The sequence below is a fragment of the Nematolebias whitei genome, chromosome 8 (genome assembly GCF_014905685.2).
Source record: "Nematolebias whitei isolate Nwh7 chromosome 8, NemWhi1, whole genome shotgun sequence".
NCBI classification, from domain to species: Eukaryota; Metazoa; Chordata; class Actinopteri; order Cyprinodontiformes; family Rivulidae; genus Nematolebias; species Nematolebias whitei.
The window spans coordinates 25,189,314-25,212,510 of record NC_056505.1 but is presented as its reverse complement, the minus strand read 5'-3'; the positions used below and the strand labels follow the sequence as shown (position 1 = coordinate 25,212,510).

The 23,197-nt window shown below is 40.9% G+C and overlaps 1 protein-coding gene across 1 annotated transcript in view; it reads left to right on the top strand.

The window, feature by feature from the left end:
* Positions 1-23,197, top strand: part of adgrv1 (adhesion G protein-coupled receptor V1) — a 127,286-nt gene that overhangs the window by 48,654 nt on the left and 55,435 nt on the right. Inside the window, exons 43-88 of the mRNA XM_037680666.1 lie at positions 536-614; positions 694-832; positions 1,032-1,173; positions 2,565-2,830; positions 2,909-3,084; positions 3,227-3,354; positions 3,489-3,670; positions 3,776-3,922; positions 4,237-4,317; positions 4,409-4,673; positions 5,622-5,744; positions 6,152-6,374; positions 6,477-6,681; positions 6,793-6,939; positions 7,053-7,308; positions 7,463-7,665; positions 7,765-7,941; positions 8,125-8,307; positions 8,617-8,796; positions 9,006-9,170; positions 9,290-9,410; positions 9,525-9,648; positions 10,384-10,522; positions 10,654-10,839; positions 10,919-11,154; positions 11,251-11,399; positions 11,490-11,688; positions 11,774-11,993; positions 12,076-12,315; positions 12,421-12,570; positions 12,646-12,866; positions 12,948-13,227; positions 13,331-13,474; positions 14,260-14,431; positions 14,561-14,687; positions 14,768-15,343; positions 15,424-15,680; positions 16,932-17,049; positions 17,195-17,366; positions 17,549-17,791; positions 18,605-19,012; positions 20,107-20,279; positions 20,372-20,618; positions 20,764-20,903; positions 22,483-22,643; positions 22,880-22,980. Coding sequence (XP_037536594.1) covers positions 536-614; positions 694-832; positions 1,032-1,173; positions 2,565-2,830; positions 2,909-3,084; positions 3,227-3,354; positions 3,489-3,670; positions 3,776-3,922; positions 4,237-4,317; positions 4,409-4,673; positions 5,622-5,744; positions 6,152-6,374; positions 6,477-6,681; positions 6,793-6,939; positions 7,053-7,308; positions 7,463-7,665; positions 7,765-7,941; positions 8,125-8,307; positions 8,617-8,796; positions 9,006-9,170; positions 9,290-9,410; positions 9,525-9,648; positions 10,384-10,522; positions 10,654-10,839; positions 10,919-11,154; positions 11,251-11,399; positions 11,490-11,688; positions 11,774-11,993; positions 12,076-12,315; positions 12,421-12,570; positions 12,646-12,866; positions 12,948-13,227; positions 13,331-13,474; positions 14,260-14,431; positions 14,561-14,687; positions 14,768-15,343; positions 15,424-15,680; positions 16,932-17,049; positions 17,195-17,366; positions 17,549-17,791; positions 18,605-19,012; positions 20,107-20,279; positions 20,372-20,618; positions 20,764-20,903; positions 22,483-22,643; positions 22,880-22,980 — 8,771 coding nt within the window. The remainder of the gene's footprint in view (positions 1-535; positions 615-693; positions 833-1,031; positions 1,174-2,564; positions 2,831-2,908; positions 3,085-3,226; positions 3,355-3,488; positions 3,671-3,775; positions 3,923-4,236; positions 4,318-4,408; positions 4,674-5,621; positions 5,745-6,151; positions 6,375-6,476; positions 6,682-6,792; positions 6,940-7,052; positions 7,309-7,462; positions 7,666-7,764; positions 7,942-8,124; positions 8,308-8,616; positions 8,797-9,005; positions 9,171-9,289; positions 9,411-9,524; positions 9,649-10,383; positions 10,523-10,653; positions 10,840-10,918; positions 11,155-11,250; positions 11,400-11,489; positions 11,689-11,773; positions 11,994-12,075; positions 12,316-12,420; positions 12,571-12,645; positions 12,867-12,947; positions 13,228-13,330; positions 13,475-14,259; positions 14,432-14,560; positions 14,688-14,767; positions 15,344-15,423; positions 15,681-16,931; positions 17,050-17,194; positions 17,367-17,548; positions 17,792-18,604; positions 19,013-20,106; positions 20,280-20,371; positions 20,619-20,763; positions 20,904-22,482; positions 22,644-22,879; positions 22,981-23,197) is intronic.

Sequence of the window (23,197 nt, the reverse complement as noted above, 5' to 3'; positions counted from 1 at the left end):
AAGTGATGAGTGGACAAAGTGCTACAAGTACACCAGCATTCAAAAGTTCCCAGGATACTATCAGCCCACTGCTTAGAGACACTCCGTAAACACACAGCCGTCCTTTTTGGCAGCAATCATTATGTGGCTTGGACGGTGGGATTGGTGCTTTCTATGATTGAAGAAGGCTGGGGATTTGGTGGCAACGAAAATCTCTGTGTGGAGACAGAAAGCCAAACAAAACCCGTAACTGGCCTCCCTGCGTCTCAGCCACAGAGTGTATGGGAGAACATTATTCAGGAGGTTATAAATCAGTCTGCATCAACACTTGGCTCCTTAGCCTCTCAAGCTTCGAAGATGTAGATGTAGATGTCTCCTCGTTGTAACCCTCCACTCACATGTGCCGTGGCAGAAGTTAGCTCCTCTGCAGCGGCTTCTCTTCACACATCTTGCCCCTACTGCTTTTGCACTTTAGTTACAATAACGGGAAACTGCTGGTTCATGCCACAATCCCAAACAACTAAAAAACTCAAGAGTCATCATGTTATTTCCTCAGACACCCAGGGTTTGGTTGCAGAAGTCAGTATTGCTGCTAATGATGGCATCAGAGGGGTCATCGAATGGACAAACACCATGTAAGAAAAACGTTTAACTCTTTCATATATTTCTTTATGTTTTTAAGATGCTTTGCTCTTAATGTGCTCTTGTTTGCAGGTTTGAAGTGAATGAATCAATAGGAGCACTGACCCTTGTGGCCTACAGAAACAAGGGGACATACGGAAATGTCTCCCTCATGCTTTATGCTCAAAACCTGGAAGCGCAGCAGGGACTTGACTACAACATCAGTGACACGGTTGGCTATAATTAAACACTCAAGGATTTTACACAAATTCAATAATCTGGACATTTATTTAAAAATAGAATCTAAGCTTGCAGCAAAATATTTTTATGGTTTAAACAGTGCAGTTAACCCTGACTATAAAATCCACAAAGATTTTCACAAAGTATTGTGACTTTTTTTTAAATTTATACAAATGCCCTTGTCCACCCAGATACTCCACTTTGTTAATGGAGAAAGGTACAAGTTTGTCGAAGTGCAGATAATCGATGACGCCACTCCAGAGGGACCCGAACGATTCCAGCTCATCCTGTCTCAACCATCCGCCGGCCTGGAGCTGGGCACCAACACCACAGGTAGACAGAAGGAGGGAACACAATGAAATGTAACAGAAACAAACAGGCGTGTAGATAGTACACAACAGAAATCCATCTAAATGCATACTACGGTGCACTGTAGAGATTTCTGTCAAGAGATAGGAAAATACATTTCATAAAAGAGATCAAACAAAGATATACTTGTTACAGAGTAGCATGCAAGTTTTATTTGATCAGCAAGTGTTTTATTGGACAGTAATCATAGTTCTGTGCTATACACTTTAAAAAGGAAGTATAAATTATTATTGCATGTAAATAAACTGCAACTATCTGCTCTGAACTTTGATTAAAATGGGTTTAGAAAGGCATGGAGTTTAGGGCAGCTAATCATCAAATTAGCAATTTAATTTTCTACACTTATGGCAACACATCAGAGTATTAGAAAATATATTTATCAAGTCCATGCACTTAATTTCATCCATCTATCCATTATCTTTTACCCGCTTCTTCCGTTTTGGGTCATGGGGGTCACTGGTGCCCATATCCAGCAGTCACTGTGCGAGAAGTGGGAGGCGCCCTGAACAGGTCTCCAGTCCATCATAGGGACACATAGAGACAAACGAGACAAACAACCATTCAGTCTCTCACTCACACCTAGAGACAATTAAGAGTTACGTCAGTCTAACATGCATGTTTTTGATTTGTGGGAGGAAACCAGAGTACCCGGAGAAAACCCATGCATGCATGGAGAGAACATGCAAGCTCCACTCAGAAAAGTCAGGCTGGGATTTGATCTGGTGACCTTCTTGCTGAGAGGCAGCAGCTCTACCAACTGAGCCACCATATCGCAACTTAATTTCTTGAAAAAGTAAAAACTAGTATTCCTTGAAGGTATTGAAATGTCCCACGATGTATGTCAGATATTTTGTTTTGATCTCATGCTATCTAGTCGTGCTCAGAGTATATGTTAGCGATTAAACTCAGCTACTACCACTCCAAAATTGAGCTCAACATCTGTAAAATTGACTGAGTTATCATCATTTGATGTGCTCTAAGGTTGCTTTGGTGGCTGTTTTGAATCAGATTGACTGTAAAAGTTTTTCAGGTGTAGATGTAGCTTCAATGATTATTTTCTGAAAGTTTCATTAAAATGTGGCCACTGGTTAATGATATTTTGCTAACAGACAAATAAACATGTATGCAAGCACACTCAGGAGACACACACAGATATTTACATAATTTTACATAATTCATCTTTGATGGCAGCAGGGAATAATTAGAAAAGGTTTAAAACATTATTACTCTAAAGAATTGCAATTTACAGTAGTCCTAAAAGTCAAATACATTCAGACTACTGTTGTATTTATTTTCCTTTTGGTTCCAATTGTATTGTACACAAGAATATTTAATAATTATCTTTTTTTTTTCAGCCACTGTGAATATCCTGGCCAGTGATGATGGACATGGAGTGCTTTCCTTCAACACCAGTGATCATTTTCTGCTGAGAGAGCCGACCTCCGTGTCACAGCTGAGCGACAGCAAAGCCAAACTTTTTGTGGTCCGGAACCCAGAGGAAGGCACCTTTGGAACCGTGTCCGTTCAGTTTACCATCACTGATGCCAACGGCAGCCTCGCAGAGGGTGATGTGATACCGACACATGGGTTTGTGGTTCTGGAAGATGGAGTTAGATTTAAAGTATGTAGAAACAGCACATAAGCATATATTACAATAGATCATAAAATGTTAAGTGCAATTTTTTGTGCATTGTTTCAGATGCTGGAGATCAAGGCAGTACTTGATGCTGAACCTGAGGGGAATGAGACCTTCACAGTGGCTCTGTCCAACCCAACAGGAGGCGCTCGGCTCGGCAACCAGCTCCAAACTTTTATCACCATCCTGGCAAACTTGGCTCCATCGGGCCTATTCCGAATTGGACCTACTCTCAACAGGTTTCACAACATCTAAATGAAACGAATCAGAAATGTTCACCCTCATCAGTTGTTTTCATTGTATAATGCTGCATCCACAGTTTATTTAGCTTTTAAAATGCAAACATATTAACCTGGTTTTACTTACTGTCTTTCTATACAGAACCATTACAGATGTGATTGTTAATGAAGGAAGCAGGGCAGTCTTCCTCACGGTATCTCGCAGTAATGGTTTGGAGTCAGCTGTGAGTGTGGAATGGGAGATGCTGTCTGACGCAGCTGTTGCCTCTGGTGAGAGATATAAACATGAAGTGATCCTAACCTATTGAATTCTTATAAATACTACTCTTACACCATAATAATAGTTAAATGTTATTTTCGTTCAGTCAGTACTCTAGTTACCAGTATTCTTTTCTCTTTTCTAGAGGGTCTCCTGCCCGTCTTGGGCTTGTACCAGAGCTTCACAGACAACCCCACATCTGCTTGGTGCTCTCTTCCTGAAGATCCTTCCTTCTTGGCTGTGAGGTTGGATTTAAAGCCCATGATTGGATCCTCCTACACTTTTGCCACTCTGTACAGGTGGCAAGGTGTTTTTGTGCCAATAAAGGTAAAGAAATTATATCTGATCCAGTTGGTGAACATTTTATAATTGAAAGTAAAATGTATTTGAAACAGGATTATCACTCATTCCTCTATGTTTTCATTCCTAAAGTCCGTTAGGGTTCAGGACCCAGCCTCGTGTGTTGGGTTTGCAGTGAATGGTTCCACCTACATTGGCATCACACATGGTGGTCCTCCCTTCTTTCCTGCTGCCAATCTCAGCATTTTCAAACTGCAGAAGGACCTCAACATCACACTGGTAAGTGAAACTCCTCAACACAGAGTTACTCTAGTTTAGCAGGGTTTCCCAACCGTGGTCCTTGAGGAACACCATCCTGCACGTTTTAGTTTTTTTCCTGCTTTGACTCACTTGGTTAGAATGAATGGGTGATTAACGGGCTTCTGCAGAACTTGAGGACGTAATTAAATCACTGAATCAGGTGTGTTGGACAAGAGCAACAATTAAAACATGCAGGGTTCATCGAGGACCAGGGTTGGGAACCACTGCATTACTGTAACACCGTGAAGCTGACTTGTATGGTGATGTAATCTGAGCCATTATGATTTCTGCAGGAGCAAATTTTAGGTGTCGAGCCTCTGGATGTGAAACACTTCTCCTCTGATGGCAAACATTACCTTATAGCATCCAGCCAGGTGACACAAATATTAGAAGCGTTTAAAGGAATTACAATCCTAACTTGAAATATGCTTGAACGTTGAAACGTGTGTTTCTTTTATTCTCCAGATATTTGTTTGGACAGGCAGCTTTTTTACCCTCCACCAGACCCTTGACTTTCAGCAAAACATCCTCAGCTTGACTCCATTCACTCGTGCAGGTGTGCCCTACCTGCTGATGTGCGTTGACAGCCAGACTTTAGGCTGCCGGGTGCTTCAGTGGACCGGCGGTAGATTTCAGAATCCACAGGGTCTCCCAGTCACCGGCAGAGCCATCCGGGTGGAGGTGATCAACACAAGAACAGATGGTGCTCTGCTGCTGATTGCTGTTGAAGGTGATCAAACTCTTCTCGTTTCATAGAACAAAGCTGGAAAAAGTAGTGTTTACCGTGTAACTGAATTGATGTTGATAATTGACCCAGATGATGCAGAGATCACATAGTTTACCATTCACTGCCTTAATTGATAGGTTTTTAATAAAACCTTCAAAAAGCCAAGATTGGATGCACATCTACAACTGGTCACCTTTTGTAGTCAGCTTAGTTCAAGATATTGTAGTCGCCACAGCTACTTAAACTTAGACAACTTATAAATGGATATAACTCAGCCAGTTAAATAAAATGTAAGCTAAAGTTTGGTATGGTAGTAGCTGAGAGCCACCCCCAACACATAGTGTGAGCAATAATAGCTCAAACAAGAGCTTTGTTTAAAATTTTGGCATTAATTGTTGCAGTCAACCCAGTCTGTCTGTCAGCAAAATGGCTGGTTTTCCCATTAAACATGACCTAAAATGTTTTTTCTTTTCATCGCGTCTATAAAATGCAACAAGAATGGTTGTGTTTTTGCATTCATTATTGTTTTATGCAGTCGTGTTTACGACGTTCTTTGTAGTGGCTTTTGCTGTGGACAGACGTTGGATAGGATTGTACAAATAAACTGGTGCCACAAACAGAAGCTGTTTATGACTCACAAACCTTTGTTCTGTTGTCTGATTGCAAAAATGTATAGTGCAGACCTTCTTATATGCTGTGTTTGTTTAACATTGTGTATTTTTGAAGAGACATAAACCTTCTGAGTTTGCACAATTGGTGAGTTTTAGGTCTGGATGGGGGTTTGTGCAAAAAAGGCCTCAGAGTGTATTGAAGCAGAGCCACAAAGGGATTCATAAGTTGTAATTTGTCAGTCTTGGGAGTGACATTCATGCCAGCAGTTACATAACTGTGCTGTTCCAATGTAGAAGAACTTAAATATGTGTGTATTTTTGTTTGTACTTTTATTCACAGGTTTCCCTCCATCCTGTAAGGTGTTTCAGTGGACCACAGGAGACCCTTCACCACTACCCAATCAGTCCATTCCACACCCGGGCCTCACCTCTATTCACTCTTTTATTTCATCTTCTGGGATCCGTAAGAACAAATATTATTAAAAATGTTTAATAAGATGATTTTAAATACTTGGGTATTAACTAAGCATATGTTCATTCGTTGGGCTTTTTGATTTAGGACATTTACATGAGCTAAAATATCTTCCATCATCTGATTTAATTTAATTAATATTTCACATCACATTAAATAACCTCAAGAACGGAACTGTATTGTTTACAACCATGTCTAATATTAACATAACTATTTTTGAACCTTATTTTTATTTCCAAATATTATACTCATGGTGACTTTTACTTTCTGTGTGCATTGACAAGATTAATTAGCCAATTTTGTAACAATTCATGAGAATAAAGGCATTTTGATTCAGATTTTTATTGTATTTCACAAGCTTTTCTCCTAATTTCATTATTTTTTACGTTTTTGTGTAGCTCATGTCATGCTAGCTGGAAGAAATGGTTCATCGTTGTACTCTTGGAGGTCTGACATCAAACTGTTCACCATGATCCTGAGGGCGCCTCCAGCTGTTAGCTTCACCTCATTTATGGTCCCGTCTCTTAACGCCACAAAGACCCTTCTGGCCTCTGCTGAGGACAATAGCTCCACTGTTTACCAGTTTACTTCTGTCTCAAATCAGTCCGATTTTATACCCAGGTATCCAGTTCTCCAAGATGAGGAGTTTTAATTTGGACACCATCTTCTCTAAATAAAATAAGGCAAAGATGTATGTATTTTTCTTTACCTTGAAACTTTCAGTTCTGGGGAGTTGTACTTTGCGCCGGGTGACAGAGAGCTGGAGTTAGCAGTGAACGTCATAGACGACGACATCCCCGAGGTGGAGGAGTACTTCCAGGTCAGACTGAAGAACCCAAAAGGTGGAGCAGAGATTGGTTTTGGTGGTCAGGTGACAGTTTTTATCCCAACTAATGATGATGCCCACGGAGTTATCGGCTTTGCTCAGGTGAGCTTATAAAATCCAAACACGCCTGATGTTACACTCTTTGAGTTTATACATTATGGATATTTAAACATCTTTTCTCGATGTTAATCTCAGCCGTAAATGTCTTTGCAGAATTCTCTGTACATGGAGGTGGAGGAACTGGAACAAAACAACCTAATTTCTCTCAGCATGGAGAGGAAAAGGGGGACTTTTGGTAGATTGACAGTTCACTGGGCTGCTAATGGGAGCTTGGCTGACATTTACCCCACCTCTGGGGTGGTGAGTAACTTATCATGTCGTGTCAAACTCAACAAACAAAACTACATGTACAAATGACAGGCCTGAACTCGTTTTTTTAGATTAACAACACAAATGTCAATTCATCATCACAGGTGACATTCTCTGAGGGCGAAACACAAGCCATCATCTCATTAACCGTATTAGCTGATGGTTTCCCAGAGCTGAGCGAGAGTGTCACAGTCGCCATCCTGGGCGTCAACACTTTGGGCCTTCAGGACCAGCAACAGGCTGCCGTCATTGACAAGCAGCGGGCTCAGGCTCTGCTCACCATCCTACCGAATGGATCTCCTTACGGCGTGATAGGGTGGCATCTGGACTCCCAGTTTATACTAACGCAGGAACCACCGAGTAAGACTCTGACAAACACACGAATGATGCTTTGTGATTAAATTAGGTTTTAGGTAAATTAGGTAAAAAGGTGGTTTTTTTTGTTTTTTTTACCAAAAACAACCCCTAAAACAATTATTTATTTACTTCTACTCTTATTTCCCCCAACCTACAGGAGCTCCGGTAAATGTGACTCTTTCTATAATAAGGGAGCAGGGCTCCACGGGTGAGGTGGTGATCCATTATCAAACCAAGCCGGCTCTGTACCAGCCCCCCTCTAATCAGGCCTCTGCCGGAGTGGATTATTTAGCCAAAGATGACACTGTTGTCATGATAAATGGTGCTACTGTGGCCCTTGTCATTGTCACAGTCCTACCAGTAAGGATGAGAAAGGCATTCATTAAATTTACAACCACCAGTATGTTTTTGTGCTAATATCATACATGCATGTGTTTTTTTATTTTTTTTATTTTAAAGGATGATATCCCAGAGCTTGCAGAGAGTTTCCTGGTAAATATCACTGGAGTGGAGCTGGTTAGAGGCTCTGTTGGAGCTGGGCAGCCAAGTTTGAAGAGGCCTGGTTTGGAGGTAGCAGAGATCACCATCCAGGAGAATGATGATCCACGAGGGGTTCTGCAGTTTAACATTTCTGAGGTGAGAACGCACCAATCTACAAATAAAGACCTGGTTTCAAAACAGGAAATGATGCAATGAAGCTCATTTGAAGTCGATTTGTTTGGGAAATTTCGTAAGAACAGAGTGACACAATCAAAATAGTTATGTTATGAGCTATTTTGCTAAACTATTTGATTTTAACGTGGTAAATGTGTCTTTTAGGATATTCCTGGAAGTGTGATAGCCTATGAGATCCCACCACCAGACAACATCCTTCATCTGTCAGTGGTGCGACTTGCTGGTACAACTGGGAGACTTTTGGTCTACTGGGAGGCTGTGCCAATCACTGCTGCTCTCAATGACTTCAGCCCCATATCAGGAAACATCACCTTTCAAGATGGTCAGGTAGATCTTATTCATTGATTTAAACTCAAATAAAACTGTCTGCCTGGTCACAGATTATCATTTATCATCATCATCAAGAACATTTATAAGAAATCGTTTGAACCATCTGCAGTCATGTTCTTAAAGAAAGCTAAAGAGACACATCTTAATGGTGTTAACTAATGGTGATGATGTGTTTTTTCTTTATTATATTCTATTGTTGGTTCTTGTATATGTATGATGAACATAGAGCATGTCAAAAGAGAATTTCTGCCACAATTGTGGTAGACAATAAAGTTTTATTTTATTTTATCTTATCTTATTTTTTAGAAAGAAGCTACTGTAGCCATCACCATCTTGGATGATGATCAAGTGGAGACCTCAGAGACCTTCAGAGTGGATTTACTGCGTGTGATTGGTGGTGCACGTCTTGGACAGGCGACCTCGGTGACCGTCACTGTTCCACCAAATGACTCGCCCCTCGGACGATTTGGATTTCAGGGACTGGAGGTGAACCTGAAGTGCTTTCAGCCTCCTAGAGAGGGATTTACCACCACACCTGTAATCAGTATTAAATATGGAAAGCGTTGACATCATGCGTTTTAGAATCAAGTGAAAAGCTTTGAAGTCATGCAGTAAAATATTAGCAAAACTTTACGTCTCCTATAAAATAAGCGCTGTATTATTTTTATTTTTTAATCTACATATTTTGCTGTAAGGTTGTTGTCAGTGAGCCAGGGTTTGAGAAGGATCCTGCCGCTGTGGCCACGCTGGTTGTGCTGCGTAGTGCTGGAGGCGTCGGAGCCGTGACGCTGGTGTGGCAGGTTGAAGACCGGGCTGCACGTGACCTTTCACCTCTTAATGGAACTCTTGTCTTCTCTGAGGTAGAGTTAAAAATCTGCATCTGTTCATGTTCACCCAGGAGATATTCTACTTCTTTTGTTAAAATAAACTCATCCATCATGTAATATTTCTTTCTTTCTTTGCATTTTTTTCCCCACAGACTGAGACTGTTAAGTCTTTTGTAATTAGAGCCCTCGCTGACGAAGTGCTGGAAGGAGATGAGCATTTTACTCTACGTCTGTTTCCTGCTGACAGTGGTGCTGTCATTGACCCCTTACATGGTTTGTGACTATATAAAAATATCAAATTGACTGTGTGTGAGTGCAGTGTTTTCATTATAAAGCAATAACTATTTTCTCTTTTATGTCCCAAATGTCTTCATGAATCATGTGCAGGTGTGGTCACCATCACCATCAGGGCAGACATGGCAGCTCTGGGGATTATTGGAGTAGCGGAGTCATCAAGGAACATCATCATTGGAGAACCTCAAGGAGCATATAAAGGGATTTCCACAGTCAGGTGAGATAAGTGACATGTTTTCTTACAAACGTAAAACACCAGAGCTTGAAAAATAGTTCTGAGCGTCTGTGTTTCTGTGGAAATGATATGAACAATTAATATCTTACCTGTTAAAGATAGCTATTTAAGAAACTTTAGTTTGGAAAAAGAGTTTAATTCTGACTTTAATTTTCATGGCTAATGACTGAGAAGGGCCGAAACCAAAAAAAGATTGCTTCCATCTAGAACTCCAGTCATAAAGAAGTTATAATTTATGCAAACTCTAATACTATATTTAAACCTTGATACTACTAATTGTATTATTACTACTATTGTTATTTATTTATTTATTCGTTTTTGCAAGGTTATTTTGGGGATATTATGACTTTCCTGTCAAAGTGCTGCAGCTGTCACTGTGCTTGTAAAGAATCGTAGAATTCTATGTTCAAAGGTGTAACATAAGATTAGTGTTTTTTTTTTTTTTTTACAATTCCAGTTGAATAAACTTTAATGAAAGTTTTAAGATTAGAGCTGTCTTAAGACAAACACAGTCCACTTTATTTATGACTATGCTTGAAATAGCTGTTAACTTGTAAATTTGGTCAGAATTGAACATTTCTTTGCCAAACTAAGTTAAAAAAAGAACAAGAGAGCCCAGAGAACCCATTTTAAAATGTCTGAACTCTGTAATTCTATGTAGTTTATGTCTCGTAAATGTAAAGTGAAAATGGTCTGCACTTGTGTGCTTCCCTTTAGCCTTGTGCGAGGTCCCGGTGTTTTTGGAGATGTGCAGGTCTTTTGGAACATCACTCCTGCTGTAGCCTCTGAGTTTGCAACCATTTCTGGCACTGTGATCATGAGAGATGGACAATCGAAGGCTAACATAACTTTGACGGTATGGAATGACATGTAGATGGAGTTCAATAAAGAAAATGGTGTTAGTTTATCTGCACACATCAGAACAAAATTCATTATTGCAGCAGTTTTCCAAGTCCTTCTTTTGAAATGATCTCTTCGTGTTGGTAGGTCCTCGACGATGAAATCCCTGAAGAGCGCACTGAGTACCAGCTCTCACTCACCTCAGCTACAGTAGGACTGGAGATAAGTCCCACAGCCAGGAATGCCACCATCACTGTGGCAGCTAGTGACCACCCTTATGGCATTTTCTCCTTCACCCACCTTGAGCTCATGGTGAAAGAGGAGGAGGGAACGGTGAGGTCCTAATTATGAGACGTGATAGGTTGTGATGCAGTTACAAACCTAACCCCAACACTTCCTTTCTTTTCCACAGGTCAATGTGACAGTGAATCGCTCCCGTGGCAGTTTGGGTCGTGTGTGGGTGAGTTACAAGACCTCAGGAAACACAGCAGTCAGTGGGTTGGACTTTGCACAAGCTTCTGGACGACTGCTGTTCACACCAGGCCAAACCTCACAAAACATCACACTGTACCTACAAGATGACAGTCTTCCAGAAGGGCCTGAAATGTTTTTTGTCAACATCACTAATGTAGAGCTGCTCAACCTCAGGTTACTAACTGAACACAATTTATAACAAGAGTCTGCTGTGAAATATTTAAATTTAACTTGAGTTGTTCTTATCGTGTGCCTCCCTCCTGTGGGCAGTCTTGTGGACTACACAGTGCGAGAGTCAGGACTGCAGTTGGACCAGCCTCCAGCTGTAGGCAACATCTCATCTCTTGTTGTGCTCATACAGCAAAATGACAATGTTGAAGGTGTCCTGGAGTTCAGGCAGGACTATCTTAACATCACAGGTAAAAGAAAGCCAAGTGTTAACAGCTTCTTATTGCATACAATAACAAAAATGACTCAATAAATGGTTCTCCTTGTGCTCCTTCATTTAGTTGAAGAGGATGTGAGTACTGTCCTGATCCCTGTGGTGAGGAGAGTGGGTTCATATGGACCGGTCTCTGCTCACTTTATGTCACGAGGCTTGAGTGCAACTCCTGATGTCGACTACATCCTGCACAACGACTCAGTGACATTTGTCAACGGCCAGAACATCAGCTACATCAACGTCACTGTTATTGATGACCTGGACAGGTGAGAGGGTAATATTTAGAAAAATGTACATTGATTTGTAAAAGTACGAAAAACACATAATTATATTAAAATTACTCGCCTCTAGTGAACCTGCTGAAACATTTGAGGTCCTGCTGGTTGGAGCTACAGGAGGAGCGGTTCTAGGACCCCAGCATGTTGCGAGGATAACCATTGGCAAGAGTGACTCTCCAAGCGGTGTGGTCCGCTTCGCAAATGAAAGTTTAATCACTGTGCCAAACCCTGGCTCTATGTTAAAGCTCAGTTTTGTTGTGGAGCGAGCAGGAGGCCTTTTGGGCAATGCAACGGTACGAGGACCAATGCTGGAAAAGAAAATACATCAGCTTATCGTGAAGAAACTTCCCTGAGACTTGTCATTTCTTTTGACAGGTTGCTTGGATCATCCTAGGACCTAACAGCAGAGAGGTCCTTCCCCCATTGAACACAGACATTAGAGAGCCTGTGAATGGGTCCTTCTTTTTTAAAGATGGAGAAGCAGGTAAAGCGACTATAGAGCTGCGGATTCTGCCTCATGGTGAAGTGGAAGTGGAGGAGACGTTTGTCATAAAGCTCAGCATCCTTTTCGGAGAGATGGATGTTGATCCTCACGCTGGCTCCATAACACTCAAGGTCTTTCACTGTATAATAACACCACGACTGAGTTCAGATAGTTAGACGATGACAATTCTTCTTCCAGAACACACCCAGCTGAGGTGTCCTGTCTTCATTTCTCAGATAGAGAAGTTTGGTGACCCGAATGGTATAGTCCAGTTCACCGACGATGCTCTTCGAGAACATGTGTTCAATGAATCCACAGAAGCTGAGGGTCCACGTAACATTTCCTTGTTGGTTACACGAAGAGAGGGTGTCATGGGCAATATCACTGTAAGATTGCATCATAAATGTACATTTATTCTCTAACTGTCTCGTGAATAATCAAAGTCTACTGCGTTTTGACAGGTCCACTGGCAGATACAAAGTAATTCAGATATAATAGGTGACTTTCAAGCATTTACCGGCTCAGTAATGATTCTGGAAGGCTACAGAGAAGCAGAGATTATCCTTCGCCTGATGCCTGATACAGTGCCAGAGCTGGAGGAGCTCTATATTCTCCAGCTCACAGCTGTGGAGGGTGGTGGGACTCTGGATGCCAACACAAACCTTATCAGAACTTACATAAGGTTTGACATTGGAGCCATTTTTTTTTAAAGGCAACAATTAAAATGTCTAACTTTAAATTAATTTTCCTATTTATCCTTTAGGGTGCCTGCTAATGATGATCCTCACGGTGTGTTTTCCTTGAACCCAGTGCAGCAGTCTGTAGTGGTGGTGGGTTCAGGGTCTGGGGTCAACAGAACTCTGATTGTGAACGTGACTCGGCTTTCTGGGCTGTTTGGGAATGTCAGTGTGGGTTATAAGATCAGTGGGGAGGTAGGCAAGTTGATGGACATCCAGGAGATACTGGGAGGACGAGCTGAAGGGAGGCTGCTCATGACAGAGGGACAAACTTTCAAAGAAATCACCATCCCCATCAGTAGTCAGGTGAGGAAGAGAAGGTTTTTAAACGAGACACTAATAAAGTCATAATTGAATGATCTGATTCAGTCTAAGGACATTTATTTATTTATTTATTTTTATCTCATAGACATTTTTGTCGGTGGGTGCGAGCTTCTCCGCAGAGCTCACTGACGTTAGACTAGTCAGTGCTGTCCAAGGCTCCCTGCCTCGCCTCCGTCCTGAGACCAGCGTCGCTATGGTGACTGTACCTGAAGAAGCTGCAAGCTCACAGGCGAGTTGTGCTGTTCATCCTTGAATGCTAATCTATTTTTTATTGCCACAGCTGAAAGGTGGAACATGTCAAGAAAGACACGTTTAATATCAGAACAAGGAATCTTAAACTGGTGTGCTCACTGTGTCTCCTCAGACGTTTGTTGTTTTGGATGAATTTGTCTGATTTAGTATGTACCTTCATTCACAAATATAAATCATGAATATAACATAGTTGTTCACTTTGAAAAATAAAGTAAATATAGTTTAACAGAAAATCAATAAACAAACTTACGTTTTTTAAAATGACGAATCTGAAATTGTGTAGCATCTGTAAGTCCAGTTAAAATCAGCATGCGCATCAGAATCCACAAAGTAAATTAATCCCTTTTTACAAAAATCGCTGGTAAAAACAGCATGCAGATCTCTCCTTTATCTCTTTAAATAATTCTGAGTAAACATCCTGTAACTTTTCTGGTAAAGGTAACTATGTAGCTATCACTGGAAGGCAAACGTGGATTTACAGAACAGTAATCCTCAGATAACTTTCTCCACAGACTTTGCTAGAATTTAGAAATTAAAACATTTTAAAATCAAGAAAGTGCTGAAGCATGAAATCTTTTGATTATTATCAAATACGTTTGCATTTACGCAATAGCTAACAATGAAATTTGCATGACAAAGAACATAAGTGCCAAAAAAGATGTTTTTGATAACCTGATGAGTTACAGATTATTTATTCCACAGTGGAGAGCAAATTAAAAATCACAATTAAATGTTTTTTTTATTTTTTAACTTGTGTTACAGGTTGGCTTTGCCTCAGTGGCTCTGCAGGTTTTGAATGTAGAAACAGGGACATGTGAGGCTGAAGTGATGCGAACAGGCCTGTTTGGAGAGATAAGGGTGCAGTGGAAAGCTGGTTTTCCTTCTGGACAGGATCCACCTGGCTTCAGAACTGGGCCCATTGTCCCAAACTCAGGTAAGACAGTCAGAGATGGACTAAGCTCAGAAAATCTGAGTATCAGTAAGATACACTTGAACATTACATCTGTTATTTTTTTCATGTGCCTCAGGTTTCCTAATGGTCTGCATGTGTTTTTATATTCAGGCTCTCTGATCCTGGCTCACGGAGAGAGGAATAAAACCGTGTATTTCACTGCAGTTGCTAACGGATCAGAAGCAGCTTCCTATGCTGTACACCTGACTGATGCCACCGCTGCAGGTGCTGCTGTCAGGTTCAGGTAGGCAGCAGTGGTTTAAAGAAAATGCATCCGAGTGCATCAGTGCTTCTGCTTATGTGTGCTTTTCTGAACAGGTCAGGCTTTATGGTGGCAGAAGTGGAGCCGCTAGGTATTTACCAGTTCGCCCCTGATTCCCGACAGCTTGTCATTGCTGAGGACATCCAGACGATAACACTTCATGTCCAGAGGCTTTATGGTTTTCGTAGTAACACTACTCACTTGTCCTATACGACTGTAGAAGGCAGTGCAGCAGCAGGGCAGGATTTTCTTGCAGTGCCAAATGGTCGTTTGGTCTTTGACTCACCTCATCAAACAAACTCCTCGTTCAGCCTTTCGATACTCGATGATGCCCTTTCAGAGCCCAATGAGTACTTTCACGTCAATTTAACGCATGTTCAGGTCCTAACTCCAAGTTTCGTCTGGGTGAATACGCCTCCTCGGCTCAACCCTCAGCACAGCGTGGCTACGGTCACCATTCTGGCCAGTGATGCAACTGGTGGAGTTCTGAGCATTGGACCTGTTCAGGTCCAAGTACCAGAGGACAAGGATGACGCAACCCAGCAGGAGCAAAGGGTTGTTCTGAGGGTGCGCAGGTCTAACAGTGTTGCAGAGGCTGTGACAGTGCGTGTCCAAGCATATGGAGGTTTGTTGTTTTTAACTGGTAGTTTGTTCTACAGTGATTATAGTTTTGTCACACGTGTGTGTTTGTGTCATTTCTCTCAGAGGGAAGTACAAAACCTCCTCCCTTCACTCTGCAACCTGCTGGGACTCTCGCAAAGGTGGAGCAGGACTTCCGCTTGGAGTCCTCTGTGGTGTCTCTGCAGCCGGGTGAGGAAGAGGCAGAAGTTATCCTCATCATCATGGACGACTCAGAGCCAGAGGGACAGGAAGTGTTCTTCATCTACCTCAGTGATCCACAGGGCGGAGCTCAGATCACTGACAGTCCACAACAGGGGTTTGGATCTTATGTCAAGATCACCATCCTTGGTATATATGTATCCAGTATATAAAAACGCTTTTAATTTTAATTAATTTGCAACATTAATCATTTATTTGCATGCTGTTTCAGCAAATTATAGAATGCATTATCTTTACAGTCATTTAGAAGCACACATTTTTAGCATTTGTGTTGCTTTCTTGACATTTAGTTTGAAATTCACAACATTTGGACGCTGACTAAACAAACCCAGTAAGACAATGTGAAGTGGTGAAGGCTGCACAGAAGTCTGTTGGAGTCAGTCTCCCCACCATCACAGACATTTACACCTCCAGATGCAGGAAGAGGGCCACCTGCATCATGAAGGACCCCACTCATCCAGCACACACACTTTTGCCCCACTCCCCTCAAGAAGGAGGTTGAGGAACATTAAGTGTAGAACCACTAGACTGAGGAACAGCTTCTACCCGGAAGCTGTTAGACTCATGAATATCTAACCAGAATAATCACTGTGAAAAACCACATCATGCTGCTGATTTATTTCACGCTGCTGTTTATTCGTACTCAGCTGCTCACACAGACTCATGTTCGTGCTGCTGTTCGGCGTGTTGTTTTTATACTACTAGTTCTTAGTGTATTTTTAGTTTAATGTTTTTCTTAGTTCATATCTTAGATCTTATTACTGTTTTTCTTTTACATTTTATTTTTGGATGGAACTGGGATCCTGTGTAGACAATTTTGTTCCACCCCATGTACCACATGTGGTGTGTATGACAAATAAAGAATCTTGATCCTTGAAAAGTGAAAGCAAGTTTTTAGATAGTTTAGCACATTTTAAAAGTACATTTTATGTATAATATTTAATTCAGCAATTTAAAGAAGCCAGCACTTCTAAGTAAGCATTACCCAAATGATGAGTAATACACTGTAGTATATAATACCATACGTGTACATATGTATGTACTATTGTATATAATACAAATACTGTAATATACTGTACTATGAGTCATCTGTAATAGACTGTGTTCTGAACTCTCTTTTTCTTGTTTGCACTTTCAAAATGTCCTGCTCACCATAGAAAAAGTTTAATGTTTGTCTCTGATTTCACCAACGCCCCAGATTTGCATGTCAGCTGCTGTACACCAGTGCAGCTGCAGTTGTAAACATGACAGTGCCTCCTCTAAAAATACTGCAGTGCAGATTGAGCTAATACAGAATATATAATCCAAATGGCTATAAATTAATCATTTTAATGCCCACTGCTCTCTTTTAACCAGTTTACTTCTTTTTGTTCATACCAGGGAGCGACTTCCAAAATGGCATTATAGGGTTTACTTTGAACTCCCTAATGGGCCAGGTTCTGGAGGAGGATTCAGCAAACAGAACTGCTCTGCTTTACCTACAGAGGCAGGAAAACAGGTAAAGTTGCACTTATTCTTGTTTAAAGTTGATAATGTAGGGTTGCTAAAATGTGTTGCCCATAAATGGGTGAATTATCGGCTGCCACCCTGATTTTGGTTTATAATTTGTATTTACGCGTGGTAACTTTTGTCCAACTGCTCAGAGCCTTTGAGGATTTGCACGTCTTCTGGAGAGCTACATTCAGCAAAGACTCGTTAAGCCTCGTCAGTAACGGAGTCAACCTGACGGCGCAGCTTGTGCAGACATCAGGAACAGCAGTCTGTAGGAGAGGAGAGATCACGTGTGCCCTCTCTCTGGAGGTCCTGGATGATAAAGTAAGAGGGTGACAAAGACCTCAGCAAAAGCATCACTGCAGACTTGTATTGCTCTGAACTCTGAAATGTGTTAATTCAAATCTGTGATAAAATTGGCAAAATAAAGTTTTTACTGCATGTTTATTCTTGAGCAATTTTGCAGTGGACAAATATAAAAGTAAAAAAAATCTGCTTTGCTTTAGGAACCAGAGTACCAGGCGTGGTTCCTGGTGGAGATTTACCAAGTAGGTGCTGGAGCTTCCATCAATGAGAGCACTCGTTTTGCCAACGTCACCTTGGCAGAGAGCGACAAACCAGAAGGCACCGTGCTCTTCGCTGTGGGTCACAGACTGGCTGTCGCTACTCTGATGTCCACGAGGCTCAGCCTGCAGCTCTACAGACAAGGGAGCACAGCTTTAGCCATGACCATACAATATCGCACAGTGGTAAGACATGGACACTGCACAAGTACACATAAAATACATTTAAAAAACAGGCACGATCGTCTTGGAGTCATAGTTTGAGTTTTATTTATCCATTATGGATGTTTGTGTATAAAAATAACAGGAACTACTTTGGTGCACCAGCCATTAGAAGTGACATTTTACTCTCACCTGGAAATCACGACTTCTCATTTTTAGTCATGACTGATGTTTCCAACCAAATTTAACCTGAAGATTTTTTTATTTAACATTGCAATCTTAATACTAATAACGGGTGTTAGTTTATTATATGGTGGTGGGAATACTTAAAAAACCATCGGCATATATATTAATATTTAAGACAATAGCAGCACAGCATGAACTTATTTTATATCTTATTTCTCTGTGTTGATTAATAAAGTGTTGATTTATCTACACTTGTGAAATTCAAGATGGCAGTCCTCTCCTCTCTCCGCCTCCATGATGGCTCTGTGATGTTCTGTTCCTCTGAGAGGTGATAGCTTGTGATGTCTACACAGTGACTCTTTCTCTGATACAGAAGATGAAAGTGAGCGTGTCTTGCGCACTCAACAAAAATCAGAACCAAAGACGCACACCTGTGCACTTTCATCTCTCCATAGATGTTCCTAAACAAAAGGTCTGCTGTGGAATGAAAGCTCAGAACTTGAAGCGTTCATAAAAACGCAGCATCAGCCAGCCTTACTCAACATGGACGACATCATTAAAATCATAAAACCTGTGCTTTAGGGAATCTGTTTAACCATTTTCAGATTATGATATTAAAAAGACTTAAAACGTTATTCATCTTCTTTTTAGGAGCTCACCAAAGAAGAGAGTGTGGGTCCGTACGTGATCTGGCCCGCTAAAGCTGGGAAGGACTTTCCTCAACAGGAGGGTCGAGTAACGTTTGCAGTGGGGAGCCAGATCACATCCATAGACATTAACCTGATGCCTGACCTCAGATCGCCTTCAACCACACCGAAGCGCTTCCAGGTGGAGCTCTTCAATCCCACAGGAGGAGCCAGCATCCACTCCCAGTTTGGACTGGCCAATGTGACTCTGGTGTCTAATGCAGCCAGTGAGTCTGTGTGGGGCTTACTGGACCAACTCCACCAGCCTCTTGACCAAACTGTGCTGAACCCAGTGCTGCAAGGAATTAAGGGTAAATTGGCCTTACCCCTCCCTCAAGAGCAGATGATAGCTGTGCTAGAAGGTCTGGGGAAGGTAAGATTATTAAGAAATAAAATGTCTTCAACAACCAATAATAAATAAAAACTGCCTTCTTTTCACAATAACGTTTAGGTCTGAGACTAAATGTCATTTATTGTATGATCAAATTTGGCTATTTGTTGTAGTTTCTTCCCCGCTGAGGAGGAAAAACAGAACACAAATGCAAAACTAAAACTCAGAATTCAAAAGGTAAAATAATGAAACTAATTTGTTAACAAAAAGCAAACCAAAAGGCAAAAACGTGCACAAAAAACAAACAAAAAAAAAACTTTGGAAGACAGAAAAACATAAATGTCTTGGAAGGTGGAAATATCTAATAATGAAAACACTGGCTCAAGAGGGAAAACAAACACGACTGGCGTGTAAGGCGCAACGCACGACAAACCAAATGATGCAGTATTTAAAGAGCACTAATTGACAGATAATGACAAACTCCTGAAGGACAGTGAGGATCAGGTGAGAGTGGGAGGAAAAACACTGGAGAAGCTGAGCACGAACAAAATACAAGAATCAGAAAAACTAAATGAACACTAGACAAGACAGACACCCCAAGAACATGAATTTTCTTCTGAAAGTTTTGGATTTACGTGACAAAAAAATGTTTATTTTACCATTTCACTAATCTTAGAGCAAAAATATTGTATTTTATTTATTTTGTAAGAGTGTAGCATTTAAAACTCACATGTCAACGTAGTAGTTTAGCTATGCCAAAGGGCATATCTTGTAAACTACACTGACAAAGAGGAAGTGTGTCAAGTGAAAAGTGTTAGTTGTCACTCAACATGAGCACCTGTCAGTGCCGACTTATTCTCCAGACAAGAGGAGACACCACGGAAATGTAACGTGTCGAGAAGAAATGAATAGCTGAGATTTTAGGTTGGCTGGGAACAGATTGTATGCCATGAAAGAAGAGTGTGAATATAAAAATAAGTCAAAGCAGACAGTAGTATTTAATGTACAATAAAAATCAGAGAAGCTGCTTGAAGGTTTAACTTTAATAAAAAACGACAAGAATACGATATATGATGGCACATCTGTGACAAATATGTGATATTTTTCTGTTATTTTCTACTTTTTTCCTGAGACAGGTGCTCACAGAGGCAGAGCAGGCTCCTTTGCATGAGAGCAGCCGGAATTTGACCCTCGACCTGTTATGTGCTTTGTCCGATCCCAGTCGGGTCGACACTCGAGGCCTCAGCTACCTTGCTGAGGTCACCGAGCGATATGCGTTCTCCCTCCTCGCACACAGACAATGTGAGATGTAAGTGTCAGCGTTTCAAATCATTCAAAATACATTTACAATGCTTGTGTTTTGCAGTTAAACACTATATTTTCTTTGTGTAATTTTACCAGAATGGGTGTTGTTCTGGAAACCTGTCCATTTATGACCATCTCTGCCTTCCAATGGTACCCCACACAAATAAATGGACATAGGTTCAGAGGACAGAACGCAGACTTCTTCCAGCTTCCAGACACACTGCTGCCGGTGCCAGCAGCCCTAACGCCAGACTGTAGGAACCTCAGCAGGATCCAGCAGACTGAGTTCAGAACTGAACACTGGTTTCTCACCAATGATACGAACACAGCTGTCAGTGGGAAGGTAGGGAACCTCTGTCATGGTGTGGTCACATCTGGAGTGACACTATTAGAGAAAGGAGCCTATTTAAACAGCAGGTGGCAGTATTGCTCTTGCATAAAAAGCATTCATATGTTACTGACTTCAATGCTGCTGCTTCTGTTTGTAGGTTTTCTCAGTCAGCCTCAAGGAGAGAGGTTCACGACCGCTGGAAGATGGCAAAGAGGTGACATATCGTATCCACTCTGCTGGTCAGCAAGTTAAACCAGGAGAGACTGTGTGCCTTTTGTGGAATCAGACCACTGCAAGGTTAATACACAAAAACACCTTTAAACAGATTTGGATTCTGACATATAAGTCGTTTTTTCAACTAGTTAATACAGTTTTATAAGTTTTTTTTTAAAGTCTTTGAGATGTTTTAGTGACAAGTCAACAAAATGATTGTACTTCAGGCCTCTTTGATTATTTTGGGATATACTAAGAGATGCAACTCCATTTTCCTTGTTTTCTATAAGACATGTATTTCAAGATAATATATAGACACAGAATATATTAAATAAACTTTAAATCATGTTTATGTCATTTTAAGGAGACTGAGAGTTCACATGAAAACTAACTGCAAACTGAGCTCAAACTATCACTTAGAAAACAGAAAAACGTGTAACAGTGTCACCCTCAGGTTTTTGCATCTCCACTGTCAGCAGATCCACACTCAGCTACCTGTACTGATCCATCTTTTAGGAACTGTCTCCTGAGTAAAGCATTAAACTGGCCCCTGATCCTCAGAAGAGCTTTTCTGCGAAACGACCCATGAGAATGCCAATGATATTGACAATGACATTGGATTTCCTAGTAAGAATAAAAAAGAACATATAACCAAGTGCTGGTTTTGCATTATAAACTAATTTTATGAAGTTAACCAAACTTTATAAGTGCTGATGAAAACTGAAGTTGTGGCTGAGGCTTGGAGTGCAAAATATTTTCCCTCTGCAAATCCAAAAGTCTCTTACCTGTTTTTGAAACATGAGGTCTTAGAGCTTTAGATTTAACTCTGCCTTCAAATTTTAAAAATATTCTCTTGCACACAGAAAATAAATGTTTTTTTTTTCTCCTTATATTTGCAGCTTGTGCCACTGCCTTGTTTTTTTAATACTAGTGTGTCCATTAAAATTAGTAGTGACATCCTTCCATCACTGTACCATTATTCACAAGTTGTGTCTATAAACTTTGCTAAGTTGTATTTGTCATCCTCACGCTTGAAGGGCAAATGTCCAAGTTCAGCCTGTCAGTAAGGCCTCTCTGCAGCCATGAGAGTTTTCATTCCTTTATGTTTTTCTGTCTGCACATTCAGACCGCTGCCCTCCGACTTGTCTGTTTGTTGAGGACATTTCTGATACGTGGAATAAGGTTTGGCTGGAACATGCTGTCACAAGTTAAAAATTGGCAGGTTTGTTTTGGCCAGTGCAGCTATTCAGATAAAGGAGAAAAACCTAAGAGGGGAAAAAAACTGATTCTAAAAGTGACATTGAAGTGGAGTAAACAAAAGTTGAGGTCTGTTAATTATTCCAGTAAGTTTGACACACATAGGAAAAAGACTGTGTTGATGCCACCCAGCTTTCTTCCATGTGAAAGTGCACATTTTTATATCTTTATTATTGTTAAGATAAGAACTCTCAGTGAAAGAGGGTTTGTATTTGGACAATTCTCAGTCATGCAGCATCCTTGAAAAAAATAGTCCAAGGTGGCTAAAACCTTAAAGAACCCAAAACTCCAGAAACTCCTTTGACTTAACTCATTTGCTTCTCTTGCTCTTAAGTCCCAACTTTTATTCAGACTTTTTGTTTTGTCTTTAATCGTCTTACCCTGTTTGTCTACTATTTTTCTCTAGCTGGTCATCAGATGGTCAGTACTGCAGGGTTGTGAAGGAAAGTGGGACTTATGTGGAGTGTGCATGCTCCCACTTGTCTGTCTATGCAGCCCATGCAGAGTTCGCCTTGCGTGCGTCCTACAACGAGGCCTTCTACACTGCAGGATTTATTTGTATCTCAGGTACAAAAACACTTCTTGTGTGGGTTTTTTTTCTCCCATTTACTGTAATTTTTAAATTTCTTGTGCTTGTTCCGTTTGCCCTCAAATCACTTGCATTGGTTGTCAATTTTCTGAAAAATTAATTGAATCAAATGTTCCACATTTTATGTTCTGTACTAGTAAAAACTCAGCAGTTTCAACAAATCTTTTTCATTTAATATTAACATTGATTCCATGGCTTGTTATTTCTTCTTCAGGGTTTGCATTGGCCATCATATCCCATGTCGTGTGCTCCCGTTCACCCATGTTTGCTGCCAAATTACTCACTCACATGATGGTGGGCTGCCTTGGTACTCAGGTAAATCAGTTTTTGTAAGTTCTTCTCTCTGGCAGCATTGACTTATTTTACTTGTTTGCAATGACAGACTTTTTCTAATGAGGGAAGGGATGGATGGATGGATGGATGGATGGATGGATGGATGGATGGATGGATGGATGGATGGATGGATGGATGGATGGATGGAGGGGTGGATGGATGGGTGGATGTACGGATGGATGGATAGGTGGATGGATGG